At 37.6% G+C, this 26,155-nt stretch overlaps 1 protein-coding gene across 3 annotated transcripts in view; it reads right to left on the reverse strand.

The window, feature by feature from the left end:
- The window catches only part of LOC102690978 (golgin subfamily B member 1-like), a 31,143-nt gene extending 5,311 nt beyond the window's left edge, over nt 1–25,832 (reverse strand). Inside the window, exons 1-22 of one of the 3 annotated variants that reach the window (XM_069181803.1) lie at nt 25,684–25,832; nt 23,529–23,589; nt 23,009–23,155; nt 22,260–22,406; nt 21,812–21,934; nt 21,259–21,426; nt 20,602–20,787; nt 20,293–20,415; nt 20,063–20,176; nt 19,452–19,746; nt 18,930–19,045; nt 18,708–18,825; nt 18,375–18,466; nt 17,823–17,973; nt 14,948–15,057; nt 14,360–14,450; nt 13,187–13,317; nt 12,683–12,730; nt 12,095–12,204; nt 11,692–11,860; nt 11,354–11,458; nt 98–11,176 (exon numbers count right to left, since the gene is read on the reverse strand). In XM_069181803.1, the coding sequence (XP_069037904.1) occupies nt 98–11,176; nt 11,354–11,458; nt 11,692–11,860; nt 12,095–12,204; nt 12,683–12,730; nt 13,187–13,317; nt 14,360–14,450; nt 14,948–15,057; nt 17,823–17,973; nt 18,375–18,466; nt 18,708–18,825; nt 18,930–19,045; nt 19,452–19,746; nt 20,063–20,176; nt 20,293–20,415; nt 20,602–20,787; nt 21,259–21,426; nt 21,812–21,934; nt 22,260–22,406; nt 23,009–23,155; nt 23,529–23,573 (13,668 nt within the window). In that variant the 5' untranslated portion in view covers nt 23,574–23,589; nt 25,684–25,832. Of the gene's footprint in view, nt 1–97; nt 11,177–11,353; nt 11,459–11,691; nt 11,861–12,094; nt 12,205–12,682; nt 12,731–13,186; nt 13,318–14,326; nt 14,451–14,947; nt 15,058–17,822; nt 17,974–18,374; nt 18,467–18,707; nt 18,826–18,929; nt 19,046–19,451; nt 19,747–20,062; nt 20,177–20,292; nt 20,416–20,601; nt 20,788–21,258; nt 21,427–21,811; nt 21,935–22,259; nt 22,407–23,008; nt 23,156–23,528; nt 23,590–25,683 lie in introns of all 3 variants that reach the window. The other 2 variants (XM_015338523.2, XM_069181804.1) reach the window with 2 other exon arrangements.
- Nucleotides 25,833–26,155: the final 323 nt, after the last annotated feature.

Genomic DNA, 26,155 nt, shown 5'->3' on the forward strand with positions numbered 1-26,155 from the left:
AACATACTCAATGTTATGGCAAAGCATCAGACTCCATGCTGTGTAGTGATTTTCAGTGAAATGGTTTTAACACAACTAAATTGTGATGCCAACTTACCACACTGCCCTTTTCAGTCTGAAGCTCAGAAAAATTGCTCCTAAAGGCATCCAATTCTTTGTCACTTTTCACTGATGAGGAAGCAGAACTTTCTCTTTGTCTGGATTCATAAACCCGTTTTGTTCCTCCCAACTGTTGAATCAGTCTGTCTCTGTCATCCTGTAGACTGGCCATCGATTTGGAAAAAGCAGTCATCTGCTTACTGTAAGTCTCATTTTCTAAGGTAAGCCTTTTAATTTCAGCTTCTTTCTCAGTCACTGTTTTACACAGATCATCTACCTGCCCCATCAGCTGACTGTAAGTGCTGTCGCTCTCAAAGGCAGAAAGTTTCTGAATCAGAGCAGACCTTTCTTTAGTTAACATCTTCACTTCCGAGGTCATGTTGTTGAGCTGGAACTCAAACTTGTTCAGCGCCGCAGAAGCCGTTTTAAGCTCCTCATCATACTTGTTTCGCAAAAGCTTGAAGTCTTCAATGAGCTGATCTCTGTCATTTTGCAAAGCGACCATGGCTTTCCCCAAAGACTCATTGTGAGACTTAAGCTCCTTGCTTTGACTCCTCGCTTCAGACAATAATTGCTCTGTCTGTATCAAGTCCCTTGTGAGCTCTTCAACTCTTTCCTCAGCTGTTTCTCGTATACTTCTCATGAGGGCAACCTCTCGTTCAAAGGCACTGATCTCATTATTATACTTTTCCTTTGTCTCTTTTACTTTCTTTTCCATGTCACTTTCAAGTTGACGGAGGTTTCTCTTAAGATCTTCAACAGAGCTTTTCTGTGCAAAAAGCTTTTGATGCAATTCACTGCATTCTGCAGCTTTAACTTCAACAGCTTGTTGTAAGTCTGCAATCACCTTGTTCTGATTGAGTTCCTGTCTCTCTTTTTTTAAGGCTAATATGTTGGCTTCAAGAGTCTGAACCTGAATTCCTAATTCTGAGTTTTTTGCTTCTAAGGATTTTGTAGTTTCTGTCTCTTTCTCCAGGTTCTGAAGAACATCCTTATACATTTTATCCATGGCATTTTTCTGATTTTCAAGGTTTTTAATCGAATCCAGTTGTTGCTTCAGAAGTTCTTTTAATTGGTTATCCTTAAGTGACAAGACTTGATTGAGATCTTCCCTGTAGCGAATTAGCTGTGCTTTCAGCATAGCATTTTCTGAATTCAAGTCATCCATTTGATGAAGTAGAGCCTTAATTTCTTGCTTGAGTTTGTTGGTTTCACCAAGTTCCTCTTTAATTAAGATTTCTTTTTCTTTTTCAATACTTTGTAGCTTTGACTGTAACACCTCATATTTAGACATCAAGTGATCCCTGTCACTTTGCAAAGACATCATTGCCTTCTTAAAGCTCTCCAGTTTTGCATTCATTTGTTCTTTCTCCTGAAGAGATTTTTCATATTTCTCTTGAAGGCTTTTCACATTGCTTTCTAATCCTCTGAATGCCTTATCTGCATTTTCCCTCTCACTATAAAGAGCACTTAACCTATCTTCGTAGCCCAAAATCTCAGCCCAGTGATGTTTCTGAACTTCTTCCAAATACTCCGAGATTTCTCTAGAAGACAGCAGCAAAGCAATCTCAGCATCTTTGTTTTTAAGAAGCAACTTCAGCTGAGCAGAGATGGCATCTTGTTTCTCAAGGTCAACCACCAATTTGTCATTTTGAGACCGAACCAGGAAGAGTTCGGCTTCAGTATTAGAAAGTTTCATCTCTAGCATTGTGAGGTTTGCTTCCATTTTGGAAACATAATCTAACTTGTCTGTAAGTCTAAGGTTCAATGAGCTCTTATCCTGCTGTAATTTCTCAATATCGTCACTCTGCCCTCCAATTTGTTTTCTTAAGTCCTCAATGTTTTTAGAAAGTTCTTTGTTATTTTCTTCCATTATGGTTACCTGTTTCTGGTAGTCTGATGCTGCTGCTTTATAGTGGGTATCTGTTTCACTCAAAGCTGTCTCTAACTTTAAGAATTTCTCTTTAAGCTCATTAAGAAGTGCATCCTTTACTTTCATGTCTTGTTTAAGTCTGCTGATTGCATGGGACTGTTCCAACAGTTGACCGTCTTTATCTTGAATCAGTTTTTGAAATTTATCCTCCCACTGTCTTGCCTCATCATTATTTCGAAGACTCTGTGAAACGGCTACCAACCTAGACAAGTTTAGGTTTGCCTCTTTCTGAAGTCTGCTGTTCATTATGCCCTGTGATTCAATTTGCTTCTTTAATTCAAACACTGTCTCTTCATCCTTCTCTTTCTCTAGCTGCAATGTATTAATTCTGGCCTCCAATTCCATTAACATTTCTTTATGAAGGGTATTTTGCTGCTCTAAGAGTTCTTTCAACTCCTTCTCTTTTTCCATCAACTGAAGCTCAGCAAGTTTGTCTTTTTGTGCAAGCTGATTATGTAACTTCACAATTTCAGAATTCACTTTCTCAACCTCGTTCCTTGACTCATTCAGTAGATTCTTATATGATGTTATTTCTGATTCAAGGTTTTGAATTATGGTCTCTAAATTTAACAACTTTTCTTTTGTGTCATTTAATTCTTTTTCCACTTTACTATGTTCTGACTGCAACACTTTTGCAGATCTTTCAAAGTCTAATATCACCTCCTGGTAATTGATGCAATCACTTTGAAGTTGGTTGATTTCTTGATGCTTTTCTTTTAGCAACTCCTGTAACTCTTTATTTATGCTTTTTGACCCGGCACTCCCTCTCTGAGCAACCCTGAGCTTCTCCTCAAACTCCTTCACTAATTTTAACTGCTGATCTTCCTTCTGCCTGCAGAACTCATTCTTTTCCTGCTTAATCTCTATGAGCTGAGCTGACAAGGATTTATTTTGAACTTGCAGTGTATTGACAGTTTCAGTAAGTTCATCAATTTTTTCAGCATTCTTAAGGAGCACTGTCTCTAGATACTCATTTTCATTTTTCACTTTGTCAGATGTCTCCTGCACATTCTCAAGCTCTTCCTGAAGTAGAGACTTGTCATCTTCTAAAATCCTCACCTTTTCATTTAGACTGATAGTTTCCTGCACATTTCTATTGATAACTCCTTGACGTTCTGCTAAGGCACTATCCTTTTGTTCCAATTTTTCTTGATGGTCTTTTATTAATTGTGCTAACTGATCAGACAGATTACACTTTTCCTTTTCCAATACATTCAGACATTCGCATTTGGCCGATATAACTGCCTTTTGAGTTTCTACCTCCAGAGTTAACAAATCATTTAAACTAAGAGTCTCTTCTAGTTTCCGCTCCATTTCAGCTTCTTTAGCTTTATACTCGCTGTGGCAGTTTGCCAAGGACTCACTCATAACTTTAAGTTCTTCAGTCACTTTTTGATTTGCGCACTTCATTTCATTTAGCTTTACCACAAGTTCTTCATATGTTTCTTTTAATCTGTTATTCTCTGCTTCAAGCTGAGTGTTCCTAGAACTGAGTTCTTCAGCTTTGCCCACTTGCTTTTCACTGAGTTCAAGTAGCTCTTTTTTGATTTTTTCATTCTCCTGCTCCAGCTCTAGGATCCTCTGTTGTTTTACTTTAGCAAACTTTCGCGTCTTGTCCTTCAACTTCTCATTTTCCTCTTCAGCTTCACCGACTTGTTTCTCTAGGATTTCCTTTTCAGATGCAGTTTTATACCATTTGGATAGAACCTCCTGTTTTTCCTTCCTAGCTGCCTCTATGAGTTGTCGCATTTTATCCATTTCACTGCTGATGTTTTCATAAGCTTGTAAAAGAGATTCATATTCTTGTTTTAGCTCTGTGTGTTTTGACTTCCACTCTGATAACTCGACCGTCTGGGAGTCTTTCAAGGATTCTAACTGACATGAAAATGCTTGTTTCTGTTGTGTGATATTTTCAATTGTGAGTTTGAGGCTCTCGCAGGCAGCTGCAAGGTTATGGTTGTCACTTAAAACCTGATCAACTTCCAAAACTAGTTTTTCTTTTTCCTTGCTTAGAGAAAGCATGGAAAGCTCCAAGTCTTCTTTTTGCCTTTTCATTTCAGCAGCTGACCTCTCGAGGCTTAAAGTTGTATTCATTATGTCTTCTTTTTCGGAAGACAGCAACTGGATTTTTTCTTTGAGTGTCCTGTTCTCCTTTAGGGCTTCTTTGCGAGATATTAAAGCTGCCTGAAGTTTTCTAGTGATCTGTTCATTATTAGATTTTCCTTCTTCTGACTGTTCTTTAACCTGACGTGCATTGGACTTTTGCTGTAGTTCATTAATTTCAATTTCCATCTTTTCCCTTTCAACCTCATGAAGATGCAGCTCCTTCTGTAGTTGCTGTTCCAAAGCAGCAATAAGATCATCTTTTTCAGAAATTGTTAATTTAAGAGAGAGCAAAATGCCCTCTTTATCTTGCAGTCTTGCTTCAAAGTTTTGATTTTGGGACTGCAAGGCTAACAACGTCTCTTTCCCAAAGGTAGAATCCTCTTTGGACTTCTGTGCTTCCAAGGCGAGTAGTTTCTCAAGCGTGTCTTCTTTTAGTTTATTTGTTTTGTTGAGTTTTTCCTCCAGGGTAACAACTTCCCCTTTAAATCTTTCTAAAACTGAAGATAAGTCATCATTTTCTTTCTCCAATGTTTCTATGTGTAATTTGCAGTTTTCAGTTTCAGCCTGAGACACTTTCCAGCAGGATCTCAAGTTTTCCAGCTCAACTTTTAAACATTCCTTTTCTTGACTAAAGTTGTGCTGTGTTTCTGCTAGAATATTCTTCATGTCCTGAAGCTCTTTTAATTTTTCAGAATGTATCTTATGTGCCTTTTCAAGCTCTTCTTTAATGTCTTTGGTAGTGTCCAGAAGCAGTTGATTTGCGTTACTTAAATCTTCTAACTGGCATTCTTTTTCTCTTTTCACATTCTCGAGGGCAACTGTAAGATGGTCTATCTCTGTTTGACATGTCCTTAATTGGTTCTGCAGCTCACTGGACTCATCAGCCATTAACTTCTTTTCTTGTTGGTACTGTTGTTGGGCCACCTTCATTGCTTGCTGCTGCACCATTAGCTCTTCAGCCTTCTCCCTTATCTCGAAATGTGCTTTTTCAAGTTCCTGTTCAATCTGTTCAATTTTTTGAGTTAACACTTTAGAACGGTCTTGGATTGTTTGTAGCAAAATTTCTTTACCTGCCATCTCTGATGTCATAACTTCAATTTTCTTCTTAAGAGTTTCTAATTCACCTTGATTTTGTAAGGCAGCTTGTTCGCTCATCTCATGTTCTTTGAGTAGCAGGTCAAACTCTTGCAAAGCCTTTTCCTTTTCATTGACAACATTGCTGATGGAACTCAACTGACTCTGGAGTGATGCTATAACCTGCTGGTTATCTTCAGACTCTTTTATCTTTTCATCATACTTTTTCTGCATTGCATTAAGCTCATGAGTTTGCTCAGAATACTGCTCCATGAGTTTGTTGAACTCTTCTTTTAGATCTGACAACTCATTTGCATGTTTCCGTTCCTTTTCTTGAGACTTTTTAATTGTTTCTTTCCTAGCTAACAAAGCAGCATGAAGCTTTTTTTGCAAAATGTCTTTTTCCTGCTTAATTTGAGTCAGCTCTGTGTCTTCTGAAGCCATACTGTCAACTTGCTCGATATTTGAATTTACAGAATCTATCAACTGAATGCTTTCTTCTTTCTTTAATAATTCTGCTCTCAGATTCTCAAGCTTCTTGATCTTCTCAGCTCGTTCACTGTTATAAGATTCTTCTTTTTCACTGATGCTGTACTGGAGGTGCTCAATAACTTTATCTTTTTCATTAATTGATTGGAGGGCAGTAAAAATGTCTGTCTCCTGCTCGCTAAGCTTTCTTTGCAAGCACTGTACATTATGTTCCAGCTGTTCCAAGAGAGACTCTTTCATAGAAAGGGCCTCGGAAAGTTTTAGGATTCCACTTTCCTTTTGTAGTATTTGTTCTTTCAAAAGGTCTACGTGACTTTCATGTTCCTGTGTTGTGGTCTGAAGATGTAATTTTAATTCTTGCAATTGATCTTGCAACTCAGACATTTCTTTATCCTGCTGGTCACCACCTTCTCTTTGCTTTTCAAGCTCTTCCACCTTCTTTATTAAGTCCTTCCTCACTAACAGTGCAGCCTGGAGCTTTTTCTTCATTATTTCTTTATCTTTGGATAGTTTTTCATACTGCACTTGCATCAGCTCTTTTTCTTTGACCAACTCTTGTTTTTCTACATCTTTTATTTCTATCTGATTTTGACATAGAGACAGCTGAGATTTACACTCCTGAAGCTGAAGGGAAAGTTCTTCAAGTTCTTTTGTGGAGCAATGATGCAAATGTTCAAGGTTTTCTACCTGTGAAATCAACCGATTCTTTTCGTCACTATATTTCAGCATTTCATTAGATGCCGATACCATGACTTGAGTGACGGATGCATCCTTCTCTCTTAACTGTTGGCTAAGGGAGGTGAGCAATTCTTTTTGCTGGCTTATCTGAATATTCATGCACTGAATCTGATCCTCTTTCTTTTTGATTACACCAAGATGATATTCATGTTCAGTAACTGCCTCTTTAAGATCAGTAGCAGCTGCATCCATATCTTTTTGTAGATTTTTTATTTGGTCCTGCAAAAAACAAAGCTGATTGTTCTTCTCTTGATAGATTTTCTCTCTCTCTGCAAGTTCAGACTGCTTTTCTTGCAATACCTCTGTCACATTGTCTAAAGAGGCTTTCATAGAATCCATTTCTGCCTGATGATTTACCTTTATTTGTTTAATAGTGGCTTGCAAATATTTTTTTTCTTCTTCAAAAGCTACTAATTTATCAGACATGGATTGTGAGATTTCTAATAGATTTTTATTACTTGACTCCTTATCTATCTGTAACATTTTAACCTCATCTTCCCTATCTCTTAAATGCTGTTGCAGTTCTGAAATTTCACCATCTTTTCTCTGAATTGCTGCAAATACATTTTCTAATTGATGTTTATCTACTGCAATTTGCTGACAACTTTCTTTTAATTGTTCAGTGCTAATTTTGAGTGCAGACGTTACCTCATTAAACTTTTCCTGCAAGGTATCTAGGTCCTTTTGCAGTGCTTGGACTTTAACGTCTTTTGACTTCATCTCATTTTCTAAGCTTCTCAACTGCTCTGTGAGAAGATTTTTGAGCTGGGTTTCCCTGTCAAGGATAGACAACCACTCCTTTTCTGATTCCTGTAGGGTGTGTTCTATGTTACGAGTTTCTAACTTCAGTCCGATGATTTCTTCAATCTTGGCACTAACCTGCATCTGAAGAAGCTCCTTCTCCGTCGTCAGCTGCTCTGCTGCTTCACTCATGTTGCTGACGTGCTGCTTATTGATGAAATCCATCTCATTCTTCATTGTTTGTAGCTGACTATTGTAATTCTTATCAAGCTCAACTTTCTCTAGAGTTATTCTCTCAACTTCTTGCTGCAAATGTGTTTTTTCACTGACTATCAAATCCAGCTGCTGTTGCAGATTATGATTTACCTGTTCTGCTTCCTCTCTCATTTTTTTATTCTTTTGATTCAAGTCCAATATTTCTGACTTCAGCAGGTCAATGTGGTCTACTTGTTCAGAGTGCTCTCTTTTTAAGGACTGCAAGTCAGCTTCTCTTTGTTCAAGACTCTCATTTAATGTCTGAACCTGTTGAATGGCTTTTTGGTATTGTGGCTTTAACTGCTCAATCTCAGCAGTCAGACAAGAATTGTTTGCCTGATAAGTGAGAAGAACATCATCCTTTTGTTTTAAATTATTAACATATGATGTTTGTATTTGCTGAAGTTCATCTCTCAGAAGTGTAATTTCATTCTTTAGAAGGTTTGAGGTATTTTCTGCAAAGTACCTAGATTCTCTGTTTTCACTTAATAACTTACTGAGATTAGAGATCTCTTCTTCCTTTTGAGTGATCAATGTGTTACATTCACGCAGGCGTTCCGACTGGGATGCATACATGTCCTGCAGATTTAAGAAAGCGCTGCTTTTCTCCTCAGATGATTCACTGAGTCTCTTGGATTCTGTGGAAAGTTTGAGAATCTGGTCCTGTAGCTGCGATACAAACTCTCTGCTCTCCAGCAACTGTGATTTGAAAAGGACTGCCTCATCTGCTCTTATCTGGAGTTCCTTCAGGATTCTTGCCTGGTCTGATACAGAAGTCTCCTTTTCTAAAAGGACCTCTTTCAATTGACTAATTTCAGATGACTGAGTACTTATTTTTTCATTCAGTTTTGCAACAGACTCTTGAAGATCTGTGATTTGTTCTTTAAAAGTTCCACACTCAGTCTCCTTAGCTTTCAGTTTCAAGTTGAAATCCTCACCGAGATCCACTAAGCTCTTCTGAATCTGTGATATGGTCAACTCCTTTTCCTTAAGTACTTTCTTCAACTGATCAGACTCTGTAGTTGTACTGTGTAGCTGTTTTTTGAGTTGTGATACCATGTCTTCCAGTTCTGAAAACTGTGCCCTTAAATTAAGGTAATCATCTATTTTCTGTTTCAGCAGGGAGTCTTTTTCAATGATGCTATGATTTAACTCATCATTCTTCTCTGACATGGCCTGAAGCTGAATCTGGAGATTAGAAATAATCTCCATATTTTCATTCAATTGCGTTTTTAAGACCTCCGATTCTTCAGCCTTATCTTTTAACCGTGTAAGTTCTTTTTCCTGCTTCTTCAATAAATTGCCTCTGTCCTGCAGTGAAGTTTGCAATTCCTGCACTTGTATTTGTAACTCAGTAATTGTTACCATGTTTTGGCTAAGCTGTCCTTCCCCCTCTATTGATTTGGTCTGCAACTGCTTTATAAATATCTCCTGCTGATTCAAAGCTTCTATCTTCTCTTGTAAAGCCACATTTAAACTTAATCTTTCTGAATTAATTCCCACCACCTCTTCTTTCAAGAAGACTATACTACTCTCTCTGCTAGACAACTCTGATTGGAGGTCACCAATTTCTTTCAGCGTTTCTGATAAAACTACAGCTGCTTCCTTAATTTCTATTTCAAGTTTGGCGTTTTGCTCATTCAATGCCTGAACTTGTTTCTGAAGCTCCATCACCTCATTTTTTGACTGAACTGTGTCTTCTTTAAGCAGTTTGCAATCAGCAATTGTATTATCCAATGTAGTTTTAAGATTAACATTTTCTGACTGAAGTTTTATAAGCTCTTCATTCGTAACATCTAACTGTCTGCTCAGTGAAGTCACTGTTTCATCTTTCCTATTTATTTTATCAAGCAACCCTTGACACTCCTGAGACTTATTATTAAGGGTAATTTCTTTTTCATTCAGGTTTTGGTTTTGCTGTATACATTGGCCTTTAAGAGATTCCATTTCTATTTTTAACTTATCGAAAAGCTCTTTCTGCTGAACAATTTCATTCTGCGAGGCCTCACATTCTAAAGCTCTTTGTTGCAAGACAGAGTCTTTTTCTAACAAGCATGATTTTAAAACTGCACTCTGCTCCTGAAGCAAAATCAATGTCTCTTGAAGTTGCCCAAGCTGCTCTTGCTGAAATTCACACTGTGCATTTTTATCTTGAACAACTTTCTCCTTTTCAGCAATATCACATTTCAGCTGGTCTAGCTGGGAATTCAAGATATTGATCTGCTCCTGAAAGTGTGCTATTGATTCTTTACTTTCAGATAATAATTGTGCAAGATGACTACATTCATCATTTTTTTCCAATAGCTTCTCTGCCACTATATTTTTATTCTTCTCCAGAATATTGAGATCCTCAGTTTTTAAAGTTAGGTCTTCCTTTTCTTTCTGTAGCATTCCAACAGTCTTGCAGTATTCTGAAATCTGAGTCTCATAATGAGATAATTTACTTTGCAGTTCATTCTCAACCTTCTTTTGCCTTTCAAACTCCTCTGAATGATATCTCTCTTGATCAGTGACTGCCTTTCTCAGTTTCTCACTCTCCTCCGTAAATTTATGCACTTGGACTTGAAGATCCTTATTGTCCTTAGCAGCAACAGCCACCTTTTCACTTAACTCAGCAACAAGTTGCTTTTGTGCTTCAAGAAGTTTTTCCTTTTCCTCTACAATGGCCTGGAGTTCCTCTTTGGCATGTTCAAGATTTTTCACATCAATTTCCAATTTTGAAAGATTCTCAGATTTATCACAGAGTTCATCCTCAAGTGTTTTACAGGTTAAAACTCTTGCTTCCAGCTCCTCATTCTGTTTTTGTTTATTATATTCTGCTTCTTGCTGAGTAGTTTTTAGTTTCTGTTCCAAAGAAGATATGGTCTCCAGTTTCTCCTGTACTACCTTTTTGATCTTTTCGTGATGTTCCACCTGTTCTGCCAGTTGTTCAGATAGCTTCTGCAGCTCTTTATCTTTTGTCGAAACCTCAGCAAGAAGTTTGTTGCACTCCTCCTTTAAGGATTTCAGCTCATTTGCGAAGGTTTGCTCCTTTTCCTGCAGCTTGTCCTTGAGCTCTTTGTTGAAAGCACTGCTTTCTTCAAGACGGGAAAGAAGGTCGCTAATCTCTGCTTGGCTTTTGTTGTCAGACTCTTGCAATTTCTGAGATGTTGCAGTGACCTGTTCTCTCAAGGAAGAGATCTGAGACTCGCATTCAGCGAGATGAGTGCGATGATTCACATTTTGTTTTTGGATTTCACTCCGAAGATCTTGAATTGTCTCCCTATCCTCCTGGACATGCTTTAGTAACTCTTCGGCCTCTCTGACCTTTTCTTCTTTTTGTGCTTTAATGCTGTCAAGTTCATTCTCCATGCTTTTCAGCTGTTCCATAAGAGCTGCAATCTTTGCATTCAAGGCCTGCTGATCAGAAGACTGGGAGTCTCTTATAATTCGAGCTTCCTGCTCTACCTTAGCTAGGGCTGATTCCATTAGTGCCAGATCCTCTTCTTTGTATTTGATTTGCTGTTTCAACTCCAAGACTTGCTCAGCATACTCATTCATACTACTAGAAAGAGAAGAAATTTCCTTTTCTTTTTCCGAGAGAACATCTTTAAGGTTATCAATTTCTCTCTCACAGCTTTGGAGGTCATGAATGAGCTGTGCCCGTTCTTGCAAATGGGCAGAGTTCAATTTGTCAAGCTCATCGTTTGTCTGGTCCAGGTCCCGCTGCAGTGTTTCTATTGTAGCCTCTTGCTTCTGAGACTAGAAAATGGAAATAAAAGAGAGAAGGTAAATATTGATGTAATCTACCACATGTGATATCTGGGTGCTAACTTTTAAGGTCATACAGATAAAACAAATGGGAAATTGCTACTGAGAAATGCAAAATGGAAAAGGGGAGTCAGGAAAAGCAGTCAGGGTTACAGTGAGAAATGTTACCTTTTCTTTTAACATGGACAGTTTCTGTGTAAGATCGGTAACAGAAGTCTTCAGCTCGGAACATTGTTTTTCATAGGAGTTACACTTCTTGCTAGCTTCAGAGAGCTGGAAATTAGAAAGCAAAATGATTGCAAATAAACGTTGTGTGGGTATACTATGAATGTAGTCATATGCATATGTAGAAATTATTTTTAAATTAAAATTGTTTTAACTGTAGCTAATTCTGATTTTTCGCTTTATTGGTGGTTATGGCAGATCAAAGAAATATAATCTTTCAATAATCTAAAATCTATAATGGATTGCTATGAATGGAAAAAAATCCGATTTTAAAGTCGTACTTTTTGCTCCGTGTGAAACAGCTTCTCTGTGATCTCTTTGTTCTGTACCTCCTGCACCTTTAACGAATCTTTGAGATGATCAATTAGTTCCAGTTTTACAGATGTTTTTGCTAATGTCTGCTCCTTCTCCATGAGAGATGTTTCAAGGGTCTCCTTCCGGTCGCTCATTCTAAATAAAAGATATTTCAAGGTAAAAAAAAACATTTAAAAATATGCAATGAACGATGGTGCTTGATTCAATCCAGATAAAACAATTTTTCTTAAAGAAAGCTTTTCAAAACCATTCATTTAAACCAAAACAACACGCATGATATCTTTAATTTTGAAAGTGTTCAATGAAGCACCATGGTGTTTAATTTTGGCCTTTTTTGAGTTTGTACATTTCTCATGTGCCTTTTCTCACCCTTTCAGTTGTTCGTTCAGACTGGAGACAAGAATCTGGTGTTTCTCAGCATCTCTGCTCTGCTGACTGCGCACACTGGCTAACTGAGCCTGGAGGCGTTCTGTTTCATTCTTCAATGGGATAAAAAAAGGTTTTGTAGAAAAACATCAATATCTCTGAAAACTCACTCAGCGACACCTTTAAGTACTGACTTTAAAAAGTACAAAGAAAAAAATAAAAATTCTCCTTGGTGACCTCAAACACCCACGTGTCACTCTTGATTTTAAGATCAAACTCCCGCTTTTTCAAAACACACCACACAGCATAAATGTATCTATAGCAAAATGGTATTTCTTTTACTGAAGATTGTCCTTACATAGCCAGTGTTTTTCAAACGATGATCAATAAGTATAATTACCTTACTGAACGAAATGAAAAGTGCCTTTAATACATAGTGAAAAGACAGTTCAGCTTTACATTACTCAACCAGCTTTAAGCGTTACACCCACATGAATGTGGAAACAAAGACACGTGTGACAAACAACATGGCAGTGGTCAGCTGTCACCCCTAGGTGATGTTTTCTCTAGTGCACACCAATAAAAACAGACCTGTGTAACCCTCAACGGCTGCCCTTCTTCATCTACATCAAACGTCACCTGTATTAGAAGGTTTTGTTACAAAATCCTAATTGCCATGGACAACACAACATTTATAGTGTTTTTAATCATGAGTAAACATGAATGTTAAAAAACATTAGAGCTTAAAAACAGTTTGAACACCACCACTTATTATTACTATTTTTGCATGTTTTTGTGGCATCACAGTACAATCTCTTTGAAATGTCTCATGGAGAGAGACATCATCTTTATGAGAAAGTCTGAATTAAGAATTACTCACAGTCCAAATCATTAAATAATTTCCCAGATGTGCAGATACAACGATTTAATACAATAGCACTTCAGCTAATTAAAGAAATGGAATGCTGAAAACTAAACCAGGTTAGCTGCAAACATCTTTTGATCATACACTGCCCTGCTCTCTATACTGGTGGAACCCCCCTTGGTGGAGTATAATGGCTCGAACATGAAACAATTATTCATTAAGATGTCTACCTGCAGTGACTCAATCCTTGCTTGCAGCTGCAGCCTGTCTTCAAGGTCCTGACATCGCTCTTCCAGTGCCAGAATCTGCTCCTGAAGCTGGTTTCTTTCCAATTCCAGCTCTTCAACCACCGATCTCAGGCCTGACATTTTTAATTCAGCACAACACACACAAGCGAGAAGCACATACAATTCAGACAAAAACTCACAGTCAGCATAAGTCTTAATGTACTAATCAAATTGTCTTTAAGACATTCAGTTTTTTAAAACCAAAAACTATGTTGCAGAGGAAGTCAACAACAGTTTCATGATGAAACAGAATAAGGTCAAAACATATCTTAATGTTTGGTCAAAAATGGGCTAAACAAACCTTTAAATCTAAATAAACCTTCCACAACACAGTAAGTATCACAGATTCAAATCTTGCTTACTTAGTTTACGTAATAAATATGACAGTAAACGTACTACACTTATATCATGCAAACACTGATGAATTACAGAGAACAAAGTGCATGCAAGACTAAACTGTCAATATCTACTTGATCTAGAGCCATGCTAGATTAAGGGTTTCACAGGTTCTGATGTAGTAGCAGACTTACACAGTGCCTGATATACCACTGTTTTGTGAAAAATGCTTTTTAAATAATTTATATAATCATATTTTAAAATACACTGCCATTTCTGGACGGCACTTTTTTTTACATTATATTACGACAGAACACAATGATTAATAAAACATTCTTAGCACCTTATTATTCCAATTCCATTTCCTTTTTAAAGACCCGAAACCCTTAACCATTTCACACATTGAATTTGTCTTTAAAAATAAGGAAATCAAATGTCTTACCAATTTTGCAGCTTTGGATTCCTTTTAAATTACACACCAGATCTGACACAGTTCAATGCATTCAACATGGACTACACAATACTGAACCAAAACTAGGCAGTTCATCCAGCACGCACATGCTAAAAAAATCTACAAAAATTAAAATAACAGGTCAACCAAACATAATATACATAAAGGGCTGAAGGTGGTTAGAGAAATTCCACAGAAAATAGGGTTATACAATTGTCAAAAAAGTAATTCAAATTAAAATCCACATAAAACAAACATTGTGCATGCTACAATAAACTGTCTAGTAGGTATCACACCTGTATCAGGAGAACTGTACTCTGGCCACCAACCTCCCATATTCTCCCCTTCTGCAGAATTGTTGCTCTCTAAAGTGACGCTGGCATCTTCATATGATTGCTTCCCATCAAATTCAAAATCCTCCTAGAATAACGTAGCATAACAATTAGCAATTCTACTAAGTTAAAAGAATACTGTTGCGGATTATTAGTATCCATTGCTCTTTGAAGCAATGCTTATAACATCACATAGAAATATTCATTTATAATTACAAATTCATTTATAATGACCTAAATGTCTGCTTGTCCACAACAACAACAAAAAGAATGGCCTAGATTTACCAAATTCCTCACCGGGGAATATGCTCGAAAGGTAAAAACAGAATAAATGATTTAGTAAACCAGCAGAATACAGGAAACACACTTAACACTTTAAAACTATGGTAATGATAGCGCAGCATTTTCTTCGAGGCGAAAAAGACTTTGCGAAACAGATTCAATCATACATAACCGCACTTTTTCCTCCAAAAACAGGTACCTGAAAACTTTAATTATTCCTTTAAAAAAATCTCATCTTTAAATAATCGGGAACATTTCTAACAAGTGCCCTTTGTTTACTGTAATTATTCGCACCACTCCTACCTGCAGATTGTGTGTGCCGATGTTCACCTGCTTCTGCTTGCCCCTTTGCTGCCGAAGCCCTCGAGCTTGTGCCAGTTCCTCCTCCAGCTCCTGCTGCCGAGCGACTAAGGCTGGATCGGAGCAGCCAGGAAAGAACCAGTCATCCTCGATCAGTTTTGTGCCACAGGAAATCAATTCTCTTCAGACACGTACTTGCAGCACAGAGAGAGCACACGCAAGCCAAACAAGCACAGCTGCACGCCAAGTCGAGAGACAAAACTGAGAGGACTTGTGACTAAAAAATTTGAAGACTGCCCCAAAGCGATATTTAGATCATGGACACGTGCTTTCGCACAAAACAAAAATCTTGTAGTCAGATTACATTCAGAAAAGAAAACTGAAAGGATTGTGGAATGTCGGCTAGTAAGGTTTTTTTTTTGTTTTTTTGAAAATCTCTTTATGTGTTGATTTAATTAAACAACAGAACACCCTGAACTGCTACTTGATTACAGTACTATCCACAATGAACTGTATCATTGTGTAAAATATCAAATTCTTTCAATTAAGTTCTTAATTGGCACTGGGTCGTGATTTTTAACTGTCTATAATTCCTAGCCTGGTCTTGCAGCAGAACCTTACAATGCTAAGAGCAGCAAATGGTTTTGAAATGTGCTTGATACAAATGTTCTTCTTTAATATTGTAGCAGGTTTTTTGCTCCCACTACATTATTATGTCTTCTCCAGTGACGTAGTGGAAATCAGTCCTAATAGTAGGAAACCTGCATGAGTGCAGCAAAAACGAATCTTTAAGAATGATGTTATTGATTTACAAGTTACCCGATTAGGGTTACTAAAACTATCTACAATTTAGTTTACAATTCAGAATTGTTCAGATCAAAGCAATACCATTTAAAAAATAAAAAACACTATTATACCACTGGAGAGGATATTTTAGGAATATGTATAAACCAATGAACAAAAGGGTGTTCTGTAAACTGTTAAAAATGCTGTTGAATTGTTTTTGAATGACTTCCAGAGGAATTTTGCAATATTACAAGCAAAATTTATATGATGTTTGCAGTAACCGGTATAATTTAGTTTGTTTTCCTTATATGGAGTAATCAAAAGTTTAAGTTTCATGTTTATCTTGTTATTAATGGGCTCTCAGACAAAAATACATTCCCATCTGTTTTGCGATTTAATAGACATTTAGACATTAATACTGCCAAACGCACAAAATTACAAGCAAAGCACAAAAATAAAACTGACAAAGTGCAGATATCACTTCAAAGGATCAATTTAGGCAAGTGATTGCTCCACCTGTATCATTCTGAAATAAAATTTAGTTGAAAATTAAAAGCAATGCAGCAGAATTAACTACTATAAAAATCTATCACGTAAAACGATTTTGCTTTGCAATCAATTTGCTTTTAGCAAACCAATTCTAATCCACTTTTTCTCCAGTATCATTACATTCTTGTTGGAAACTGTGGAGCTACCCCTTGACTACATTAATAATGACACCAAAGGTGAGAAAGAAAGGTTTAGAAGCCAAGAACCTAAAATCCATTAGGCACTAGCGCGTTAACATGCAGTGGAGTGTTCTGTGGTTCAAGCAGCTCCTCAGAAGCTGGTACCAGCATATTTCTTATTTACTCCCATTATCACGGAGACTCTAGACGTGTTAAATGAAGTTGGGTTAGCAGTGTTGGTAGAATTAACACAAAGACAGTGAAAGGGCACTCAGAATCACTTATTCAGGAGGAAGCACACAAAGCCTTTTGCTTCAGAAATGTCATTGTTGGCACTGGCATTGCTTAAAATTACTAAATGCTCTGGCTATTACAAGCCCTCTGCCAATAACGTACTTTTTTGTGTTGTTAAGAGCATTCTGAAGAAAATGGCCTTGTGGATTTTTGTTTAGTTGCTCAGGAAGAACACTGGAGGAGACAAACGAATGGGGAAAAAAATAAAGCAACAGCCATTCCTGTACTGCTTGTGATGTACCCTCCTGCAAAGTGTGACGGGGAAATCCTCAGCAGTACAGTGCCGGCGGTTACTAGGACCTGCATGCACAAAACTGATGGGAAACTGTTCTCTGTGGCTGGCCAAATCACAGTGAGCAGGAGGAGTGGAGGGGCAGGGGCACAGAGCGAGTGCTCGGCACGGATTATGGAGAAAAGGAAAAAAAAAAAAGAAACATCATGCTCAACCTAACCAAAACAATGCACAACAATAGCTGGAAAAATAATAATGGCACAGAAACTGGGCCTCGGGCAAAAAAAACAAACCAATCAGCTTCTCTATCTGACCTTCCAAGTCAGATGAAAACTATTTTATCTCTTCATAAAACGACACAAGGCATCCTAAACATTTAGGAAAAGGGAGAAACTGATGTACAGTCTTTGACAGGACAAGGGAAAGGAAGGATGATACACAAGCATCAAAGTTATTTTTTTTCTAGGCATTTTTAAGTTTGTATTTCTACCTTTCCTACCTTATGTTTTCTATCTGATGATATCTCTTCCAGCCAGAAAAAACATCCGACTCAAATAAGCAAAACGTTTTCTTCAAAAAACTTACTCTGATTACAAAATGCAATGAAAGTACAGTGATGGCAACATCAAAGAAAATATTTACATACTGATCTAACTGGTTTTTCAAGATAAAAACAGAACTATAAATATTCCTGTTGTAAAGTGCCTTGTTTGCTACAGATGTAAGACATTTCATGCTAGAAAGGCATATGTGAAGTGGGTATAGTGAAGATGTGAACAAGGCAGAGGAGTGAATTATATATACACTGTCCTTTATGGTGCAGCATATAGAAATAGCCAACGACACTGCAACAGACAGGCTTCTCGATGTTGCCAAGTTTGAAGGAGACCCACTTTACCTTCTCTTTCCTCCTCTATCTGACTCATTCTCAAAACCATGGCTGTCTTCTCCTCCCTGGCCTGGTCACGGACTGCCTCTGCCTCGGACACCATCTCCTGCCACTCCAGAACCTGGCTCTGCAGCTCTTCCACGCTGCCCGACTCACTTGTCTGTCCACACATGGGGCGCATTTACAACAGACTCGCACATGAAAAAACACCCCTAGCTCGTCAACCCATAGAGAAAATCGAATGGCTACCATTTACTACAGAGGACTTAATGTCCTTCAGAATTGTAAAGAAATAACTGTTTTTCACTAATGTAGCACAGGATAAAATAACAAATGAGAAAACAATAGTCTATCACCATTGACTTAATTTAAACTCATTTAAAATGCAAATTATCAATACATGAAAAATATAGAAATCATACCAAAAATGTTTATTACATTATTTTTTATATTGTGTATTATATAATATATTACTTGCATTATCATGTACTCATGGCAGGATAATCAATTCCTTAAGACCCATGTGAATTTCTAAGAAGAAGTTTTGGGGAATTTCCAAACCTGAGATGCAGCTCTCTTAGTAACTTGTTCCAGGTCAGCCTGCATTTTCCTTTGTTGCTCTTCATAGATCACAAGTTTAGCCATTAGTTCATCTGCAGTTAAAAAGAAGCATCAATACAGTATTGTTTTAATAGTCAAAAAGTAAATATCTAGAAAAAGCATCAGATTTTTTTGTAAGAGAATTAGAACTTGTATCAAAACTCCTCAGTGGGAAAACTATAGCAAAATACATTAGCATTTAAAATCACCAAATAAATTATTTTTGAAGCTATTACTGAACATTTAAAAATATTACTGTGTACCTGTTTATAGTGAATGAAAGTGAATATTTACCATTTTTCATCTTTAGTTCTTCATATTGCTCTAGTTTCTGATGAAGTTCTTCTCTTTCCTCTTCAAGATCAGCAATTCTGTTCCTTAAAGCATTCACATCAGGGCTTGTGTTTCCAGACTATATTAGAAGAGAGTCCTTATTAGAAATATAACTTTTCTAACAGAAACACCATTTTAAGTGGTAATAATCAGCATTACAGATAAGTGCACAACGACACTAACCTGTGCTTTTCTGAGCTCTTCCTCCAGTTGTTTTATTCTGGACTTGGACCAGGCCTTCATTTTGAGGAATTTTGTTTCGGATTTACTGGCCTCCTCGGTTTTCTGCTTTGCTTGTGCTGTTTGAGAGAGTTAACCAATAAAACACAAAGTCTTTTTCAAATGAATGAACTGAGACAAGGCACAGACCTGAAATCCAAAGATACAGTGAGGGGAAAAAAACATCAATGATAAAAAGTCGTGTTGCGACTCTCGTGCCTCTTTTCATTTACATTAAAATGCCTAATATTCGAATATTATCACAACATCTGAATCATTAATTTCACAAACTGCAGAAAGCAATATTAAAAAAAGACAACAGCTGTGGATTGAACAGAATGCATGAGTATGCCAAGTATTATTTTAAAAAGTCATTCACTTTAACCTTATGGTTAACAAATCATAACAAAACGTGGGAAAACATTAAGAACCACAGAGGATAAACTACTGCATTACTATAAGGAAAAAGACAAACACTTTATTCACCTTCTAACTCTGTCATTTTCTGATTAGGAGCTGTGTCCAGAGGAGTCCCTCCTGTCTGCTCTGCAGGGGCTGCGTTTTTATTGCTGAGCTCCTGCAGTTGTCTCTGGAGCTGCAGGTAAGCTTGATGCTTCTCGGACAGCTCACTTTCGTGCCTCTCTGTGACCTGTTTCAGTTCAGTCTCATGTTTCTGCATCAGGTCTCTGAGTTGGGCTCTCATTACATGCTTCTCGGCGTCCAGCTTGGAAAGCATATTATCTTTCTCCCCTTGAAGGCGCTTCATTTTTTCAGCAAGCTCCTGAAAACAAAACAATTCCAGAATGTTTTCAGAGGGCCTCAGTCGCGTTCTAATCAAATTGAAAATTACCACTCTATTACGTATGAGTATATAAACTAGAAACAACTTAAAAAATGAAGCTTGACGTGCTTCAAAACCTGACTGCATCTACTCAAAAAAAATGGAAATGCATTCTCATGGTAACACTCAAAAACAGATTTGATCTGATTTACACAAATATATCTAAACAATACATTTTAAAAACAAAATCTTACCCTTAAAACAAGTTACTATCTCTTCATGCATCGCTACTGGTGAGACCAGTTTTGTTCCTTACCTTTATCTGCTGGTCCCTGGCATCCACTTCATTCTGAAGAACGTCAATAACCTGAGTCTTCCCTAGCAGAACCTCCTCCTTCTCGTGTAACTTCTGTTTCAAAGCCTTCAGTAGCTATCAGCACAGAATTAAAGCCAAGCTGCATTATGGAATATGAGCTTTCGAAAGCCACAATATAAACTACGTAAGTTTTATTTACAAAAGCTAACTGAAAACATCTTGCAGGTTACCTGCTCAAGGTCCGCGCTGGCATCGGATTTGGCTGCCAGTCTGAACAGCTCCTGTTCATGCATCTGGTTTATTTCCACCAGCTTGTTATCTTTTTCCAGAATAATGTCTTTAAACGTTTGGATCTACAAACAAGTGGGAAAGCACAAAAACATTAACGGAAAAAGCATTGATTTTAATGGACTGAAACTGTGATTTTCAGACAATGAACTGAAATCGAATCCTGGGATTGCATTATTGTTAATTTAAACAAAATGAAAATCAGTTAAAAAAACTGTATAATACTAAAACTGGATTCAGAGAAAACCTACATTTTCCTTGTACATCTTCTCTTTTTCTTCAAACTGCGTCTTCTCTTTCATCAGAAGCTCCTTAAGGCTTTCATTCTGTTCTTGAAGAAGGCTGAATTTTTCTTCACTTTCCCCAACTTTCTTGGTAAGATTTTGCACCAGCACTTGAAGGTCCTGCAGGGAACCATCTTTTTCTGCTAAGTGAACCTGCAATTCAATACAAAACAATTTTACAGCCAACCGAGGGCATATCCAACTTTACTATACCTAGTTAACTGCTCCCCAAACTATCTTTGAGAAACAGTGACTGGTTTGGAAAAAGCACTATGGACATGAGCAACGTTGTTTTATGTCCAGATTAAATCAAAAGTAAAAGTTTAACCCACCCTCAAATTTCAAACTGATACCTGGTTGCCAGCATTAGCTTCTCTGGAGCTTCATACACCTACCTAATGGAAAGCCATCACCAAAAACAATTAGAATTTGTTATTCTTCATTGAAAAGTGACCTGAAGTATAACCCCCTATTTTGTTAAAAAAACGCAATTATAAATTATACTACAGAGCCTGTTAAAAGGCACAGGCTTTGTTTACTCCGCATGGCACCAATAACAGCAAATAAAGCATTGAAGAATCAAATGGATCTGCAGCAAGACAAAGGTCGGGGAAGCCGGCTTGCCTTCAGCGGCTCTGTGGGAGTGGATGAGGCTCTGGAGGTGAGGTCAGCCGACGCACTCAGCTGGAGGTCAACAATGTAAGCTTCCTTTTCTTGCAGCTTCTTGTCCCTCTCGGCAAGCATGCCATCCATCTCCGCCCCACGCTGCCTCTGATCCGCAAGCTCTCTGGTCTGTGAAAAGAAGCCAGACTATCAGGCACATTCATGCATTCAATCTGTTTCCACCGGCAAAACCAGATCATCCCAAAATACATAACCACCCAATGTCACCCAAACCTTAAAAGGTAGCTGTTAACACCCCAAAAATACCAACACAAACATGGTGCATAGACCTGTTTCACAACCAGAACGAGAAAGCTCATTGACACTGTGAGTGAGCTCTACGCTTCCCCTGCTAATTAAATGCATTTCAAACCGAGTTGTAAAATGCCTGGATACCAGATCATCTTAGGGGGCTCATGAGCTTTAGGTTTTTTGGACAGAAATATGAAACAAGACAGTGTATGCAAGAAAGGGCATGTGTGAGAATGTCCGCCTAAACAAACGTGACGTCCACCTTAACTTCCAGGTCTGCCTCTTTCTGAGAAAGCTGCAGTTCAAGTTCCTCCACTTTTTTCTTCAGCACTAGGATTTTTCCACGGCTTGCGGCAGCATGCTCCTGGTCCCCATCACCAGAAGCCTGCAGGATGAAAGTGACACAACCAGACCAAACCATAAAAAAGACCCTTTTCCATAATGTTACTGCATTCCTCAACACCACAGTTTACGTGCTGGCAGTAAAAACACAAGTGTCTAAGAATATGGTTAAATAATAAGGTCACTTCTATTTAGATTAGATTAGGTAATTTAATGACACAAGCACAGGTATGTAAGGAATGTGAATCCATTGAGGAGCTCATTCACTTAACCCCCCATCATACACGCCAGACAGCACTAAATCTCAGACTGACTGCTCAGATCCATGCTTTAAATAAAAACGCAACGTTTGTGTTTTAAAGAAGCACCTTTCTGATATCAGACTTGGTTTCCTTGGCTCCTGATGATGGCAGCTGCTTCTTTAATTCTTCCAGTTGAGAATTTAATGAGGTGACCTTGGCTTTGTTTTGCAGCTTCATTTTGGAGAGCTTGGCCTCCCATGCTTCTTTCTCAGTCTAACAGGAAAAAAAGGACAAAAATGGCACTAGAAAATGGTAATAACTTTGCCTTGTAAATGAAATTGACCACTTCCAACAGCAGAGTTGAGACAATGACACTTTTGCGACCACATGTTATTTTGAAGGTAAATAAAAACAATGTGTCACTCAGAAAGAAATATTTATTATTATACATAAACTTTCTTAAGATCAGATACATTTCAGTATGTATATATACTTAATATGATTATACGAACTAGTGTATTGCAGTAGTACTAGGTTTTGTTTTCATTATAGTGATTACCACAACGATCCCTAATTTAAAATGTAATAGGTACTTGTTTATGTGATTACCAAAGTAAAGATACATTTGCAGTACATCACCAAAATTAAAAGGAAACATACTTTAATATAATTATTTTATTTACCAATCAGAGCTTATGCAAGGCACATGTTGTGTTACATCCTCACAACATACTGTATGAAATAAAAAACACTATTTCCCTTAAGAATGTAAAACCAATAACAAAATATGGACCACGTTTTCAGCTTTTCTGAAAGACAAGCCTCACATTGTTTCTGCAGCAAATACAATTCCAATAGTTATTTTGTTCAAATACCTTAAGCTGCTCGTCTTTGGTGCGCAGGACATTATCTTTTTCTCGGATCAGTTCTTTCAGCTGAACCACAAGTTGTTCAGTCTGAGCCAGCTGTTCAGTTATATCTGCCACCGACTGGCTGCTCATGCCATCCGGGGGAGCTGGTGCCTGTGGATTAGCAAAGCAAGTAGGACAGTGAACCTCAGTGAGCAGCTCACTATTGGCACAGCAATCTGCCAAAGCACATTTGTCTGCACAGCACTCTATACAGCATATGCTTCATTTAGCATGTAATTACACAGACATGCTCATTCAAAACCACATAAATATATCACAACTGTTTGGCTATAAATAAACTCTTGATGCAACATATTTTTGGAACAGTGGTAGGTAATTTTACTGGTAGGAAGAATTTGTCTACTTATGCACATTTGCATATATACTGTATATGAAGAAACATATACAGTATATGTATACTTAATACTTGAGCATGAAAATGCATCAGGCTAAAATTCCCAATAGTCACATTTTTAATACTCACTCCCTGACCAGGGGCTGACTCATCTCCAGAGTACCACTTCCACATGGTCTCAGATAGGTCCCTGTGAGGCAAAAGAGATTGGTCCTGAACTAGGACAACTTGATAAATTTAAACAACAAACAAAACATGAATGCATGACTACTATACTGCATAACATTTTAAAAAGGATTCCATTCACTTCATCACAAGGCTATATACTAGTACAGTATACACTACACTAGTTAGCATCCAGGTGGATGCTGCACATTGGTGGTGGTGGTGGAGGGGAGTCCCCATTACCTGTAAAGCGCTTTGAGTGGAGTGTCCAGAAAAGCGCTATATAAGTGTAAGTAATCATTATTATTATTCAGAGGTTTTAACACCCTGAGTTCATTCAAGGTACACATTGTGCTTTCCCCTTACTGTATATGAAACAAAAAAAAATGAAAAATATGTATTTTTTTAATAACTTAAACTGTTTTCCAACTTTTCAGCATGGAATTAACCTTTACTTGTTCACTCTATTTTGAGGTTCCATCACTGTACTGATAGTGAGAAGCAAACAAGCTCCAAGTGATGCAAACATGAAAAATAGCTAATTGATCAAGATAGGCATCAATGCACAGATAAAACAAAAGGCTCAGATGACTGCTCATTAGCTGGACTTAATACAGAACTTTTGAAATCCTAATTACGATATGAAAGTGGTACCGCTTTCTCTTCAGATTACAATTATGTTTATTTCTTCTTAGGAAAAAAACATCCTAATATTGAATATTTAAACCTTGTCTGAGGTGCAATTGGTTGTAGATCCAACAGTACTGAACAAGAAAGAACAACATCACAGGATTCACAACAAGCAAACAAAAACATTCTGAAAAGAACTTAAAGTAGACAACTGGCAGCAATTACATCAGCATACAGAGCAAAACTATTTATTCCATTTGATCATTATAAATTAATTGTTGTAAATAATATGCTCTTCATTCTATGGGTTTCATTAACTTGGGTGATGACAATGTACAGTATTGTCACCTTATATTTATTTATACATCACTATTTTACTGGATTAATCTCCTTTAAAGAGTATCACAGTAGTGTCTCAACTGGAATATGAACCTACAACCCTCCCAGTTACATGTTCAGAGCCCTGAACCCTAAATCAAACACTAAACCCTCAGTACTGCACACCTGTGAGGCCTCACAGAACATGGCTGACTTCCAATGCATTATTCAGATCATTAGGGGTGTTGGCTCCAGTAACTCAGTTAAATTCCATCTGGGTCGTACAATCTGACTTTTTTAAAGCTCCCCATCAATTCAGATGGCGAAGTAATTTCTCACTTCCCTACGGATGGCTGTGCTGTATAAGTAATACCGCTGGAAGAGAATGGATGATACACAGTGGGCGATGAAGCTCAAGTACTGCGGAACCATAGGATTCAAAGCGCTGTATACATGCAAGGAATTAATAATACTATCAAAACATTTCAACGAGCTCTCAAACTATATCAAGCATCTTATCCCAATACCAATTATAAAATATTTACTGATTGAACATAGTAGGTGGTACCATCTCTTGGAACATTTTTAAAGCTCATGCATTTTACTTTATCACACGTCAGCATAAAAACTCACAAAACGTCCCAGAACGTGTCTAAACGGCTGTCTAAATATTTTAACTTCTGTTCATTTTCACTTTATGTGTTTACTGCATCTCGATACATCTGCTTTGCAAACTCGCTTCGGTAAAATAAAATGCATCGTCATATCTACAGTACGCCAGTTTTCAATTCAAAACCAGGAAGCACATGAACATATGCGATTCTATTTCTGGCTTTATGTAAACATCATAATAAAAAAAGCAACGTTCATATTAACTTGTGTAGTTACTTACTGTGGGCAATCGCTTCGATCGTAGACTAGTGCTGACTTAATTTATTAATTAATATGATAAACCCCCGATGCTTATTTGCACCAGCCATCTAAATACCAAACCTGATTTGAAACAAGATCCACAATTTTTGAATAACTGAAAACATAGAATCGATGCATGTTTTTTTTTTTTTTGGTCACAGCACTAAAAAGCATTATGTTGGTGCCATACGATAGCACCACTAGCAGGGTTAACCCGTATTAAGCAGATCGAATTACACGAAAGAAAGAACTGTTTTACCTGATTACAAACGGGTCATCAAGATGCTATGTAACCGTTGATGGTGAAAAGTACTCCGTATTTATAAAAGCAAGCTTATATTTTGCTCATGGTGCAGAAAATCCTCGGGTGTCAGCCGCACCACTACCCTTCAGCCGACAGCCATCTTGGTCAGGTGAACAAACAGCTGAGGAACGCCAAGGCTGACGCGGCACGTACGTGACGTCAGGATTATACCCAGTGTGTGCGTTTCCCAATGGATTTTTTGGAGCCAGTCCCAACCGGTCGGATTAGTCGTTCCATACAAATCTATGGATAATCTGTATCGTTTTTATGTGGTGCAAATGCTACCTCTTGTATACAGCTATTTGTAGGGTTTTTGTTTCACAAAACGATTTTTAACAGATTTTATCTTGCGGAAATTAGATGCATTCAGAATTTGGGGGGTGTCATTTAAATTAATTTTTAATGTGTTTATTGGTTACGTACTACC

This window comes from Lepisosteus oculatus, chromosome 21 (genome assembly GCF_040954835.1).
Source record: "Lepisosteus oculatus isolate fLepOcu1 chromosome 21, fLepOcu1.hap2, whole genome shotgun sequence".
Taxonomy (NCBI): domain Eukaryota; kingdom Metazoa; phylum Chordata; class Actinopteri; order Semionotiformes; family Lepisosteidae; genus Lepisosteus; species Lepisosteus oculatus.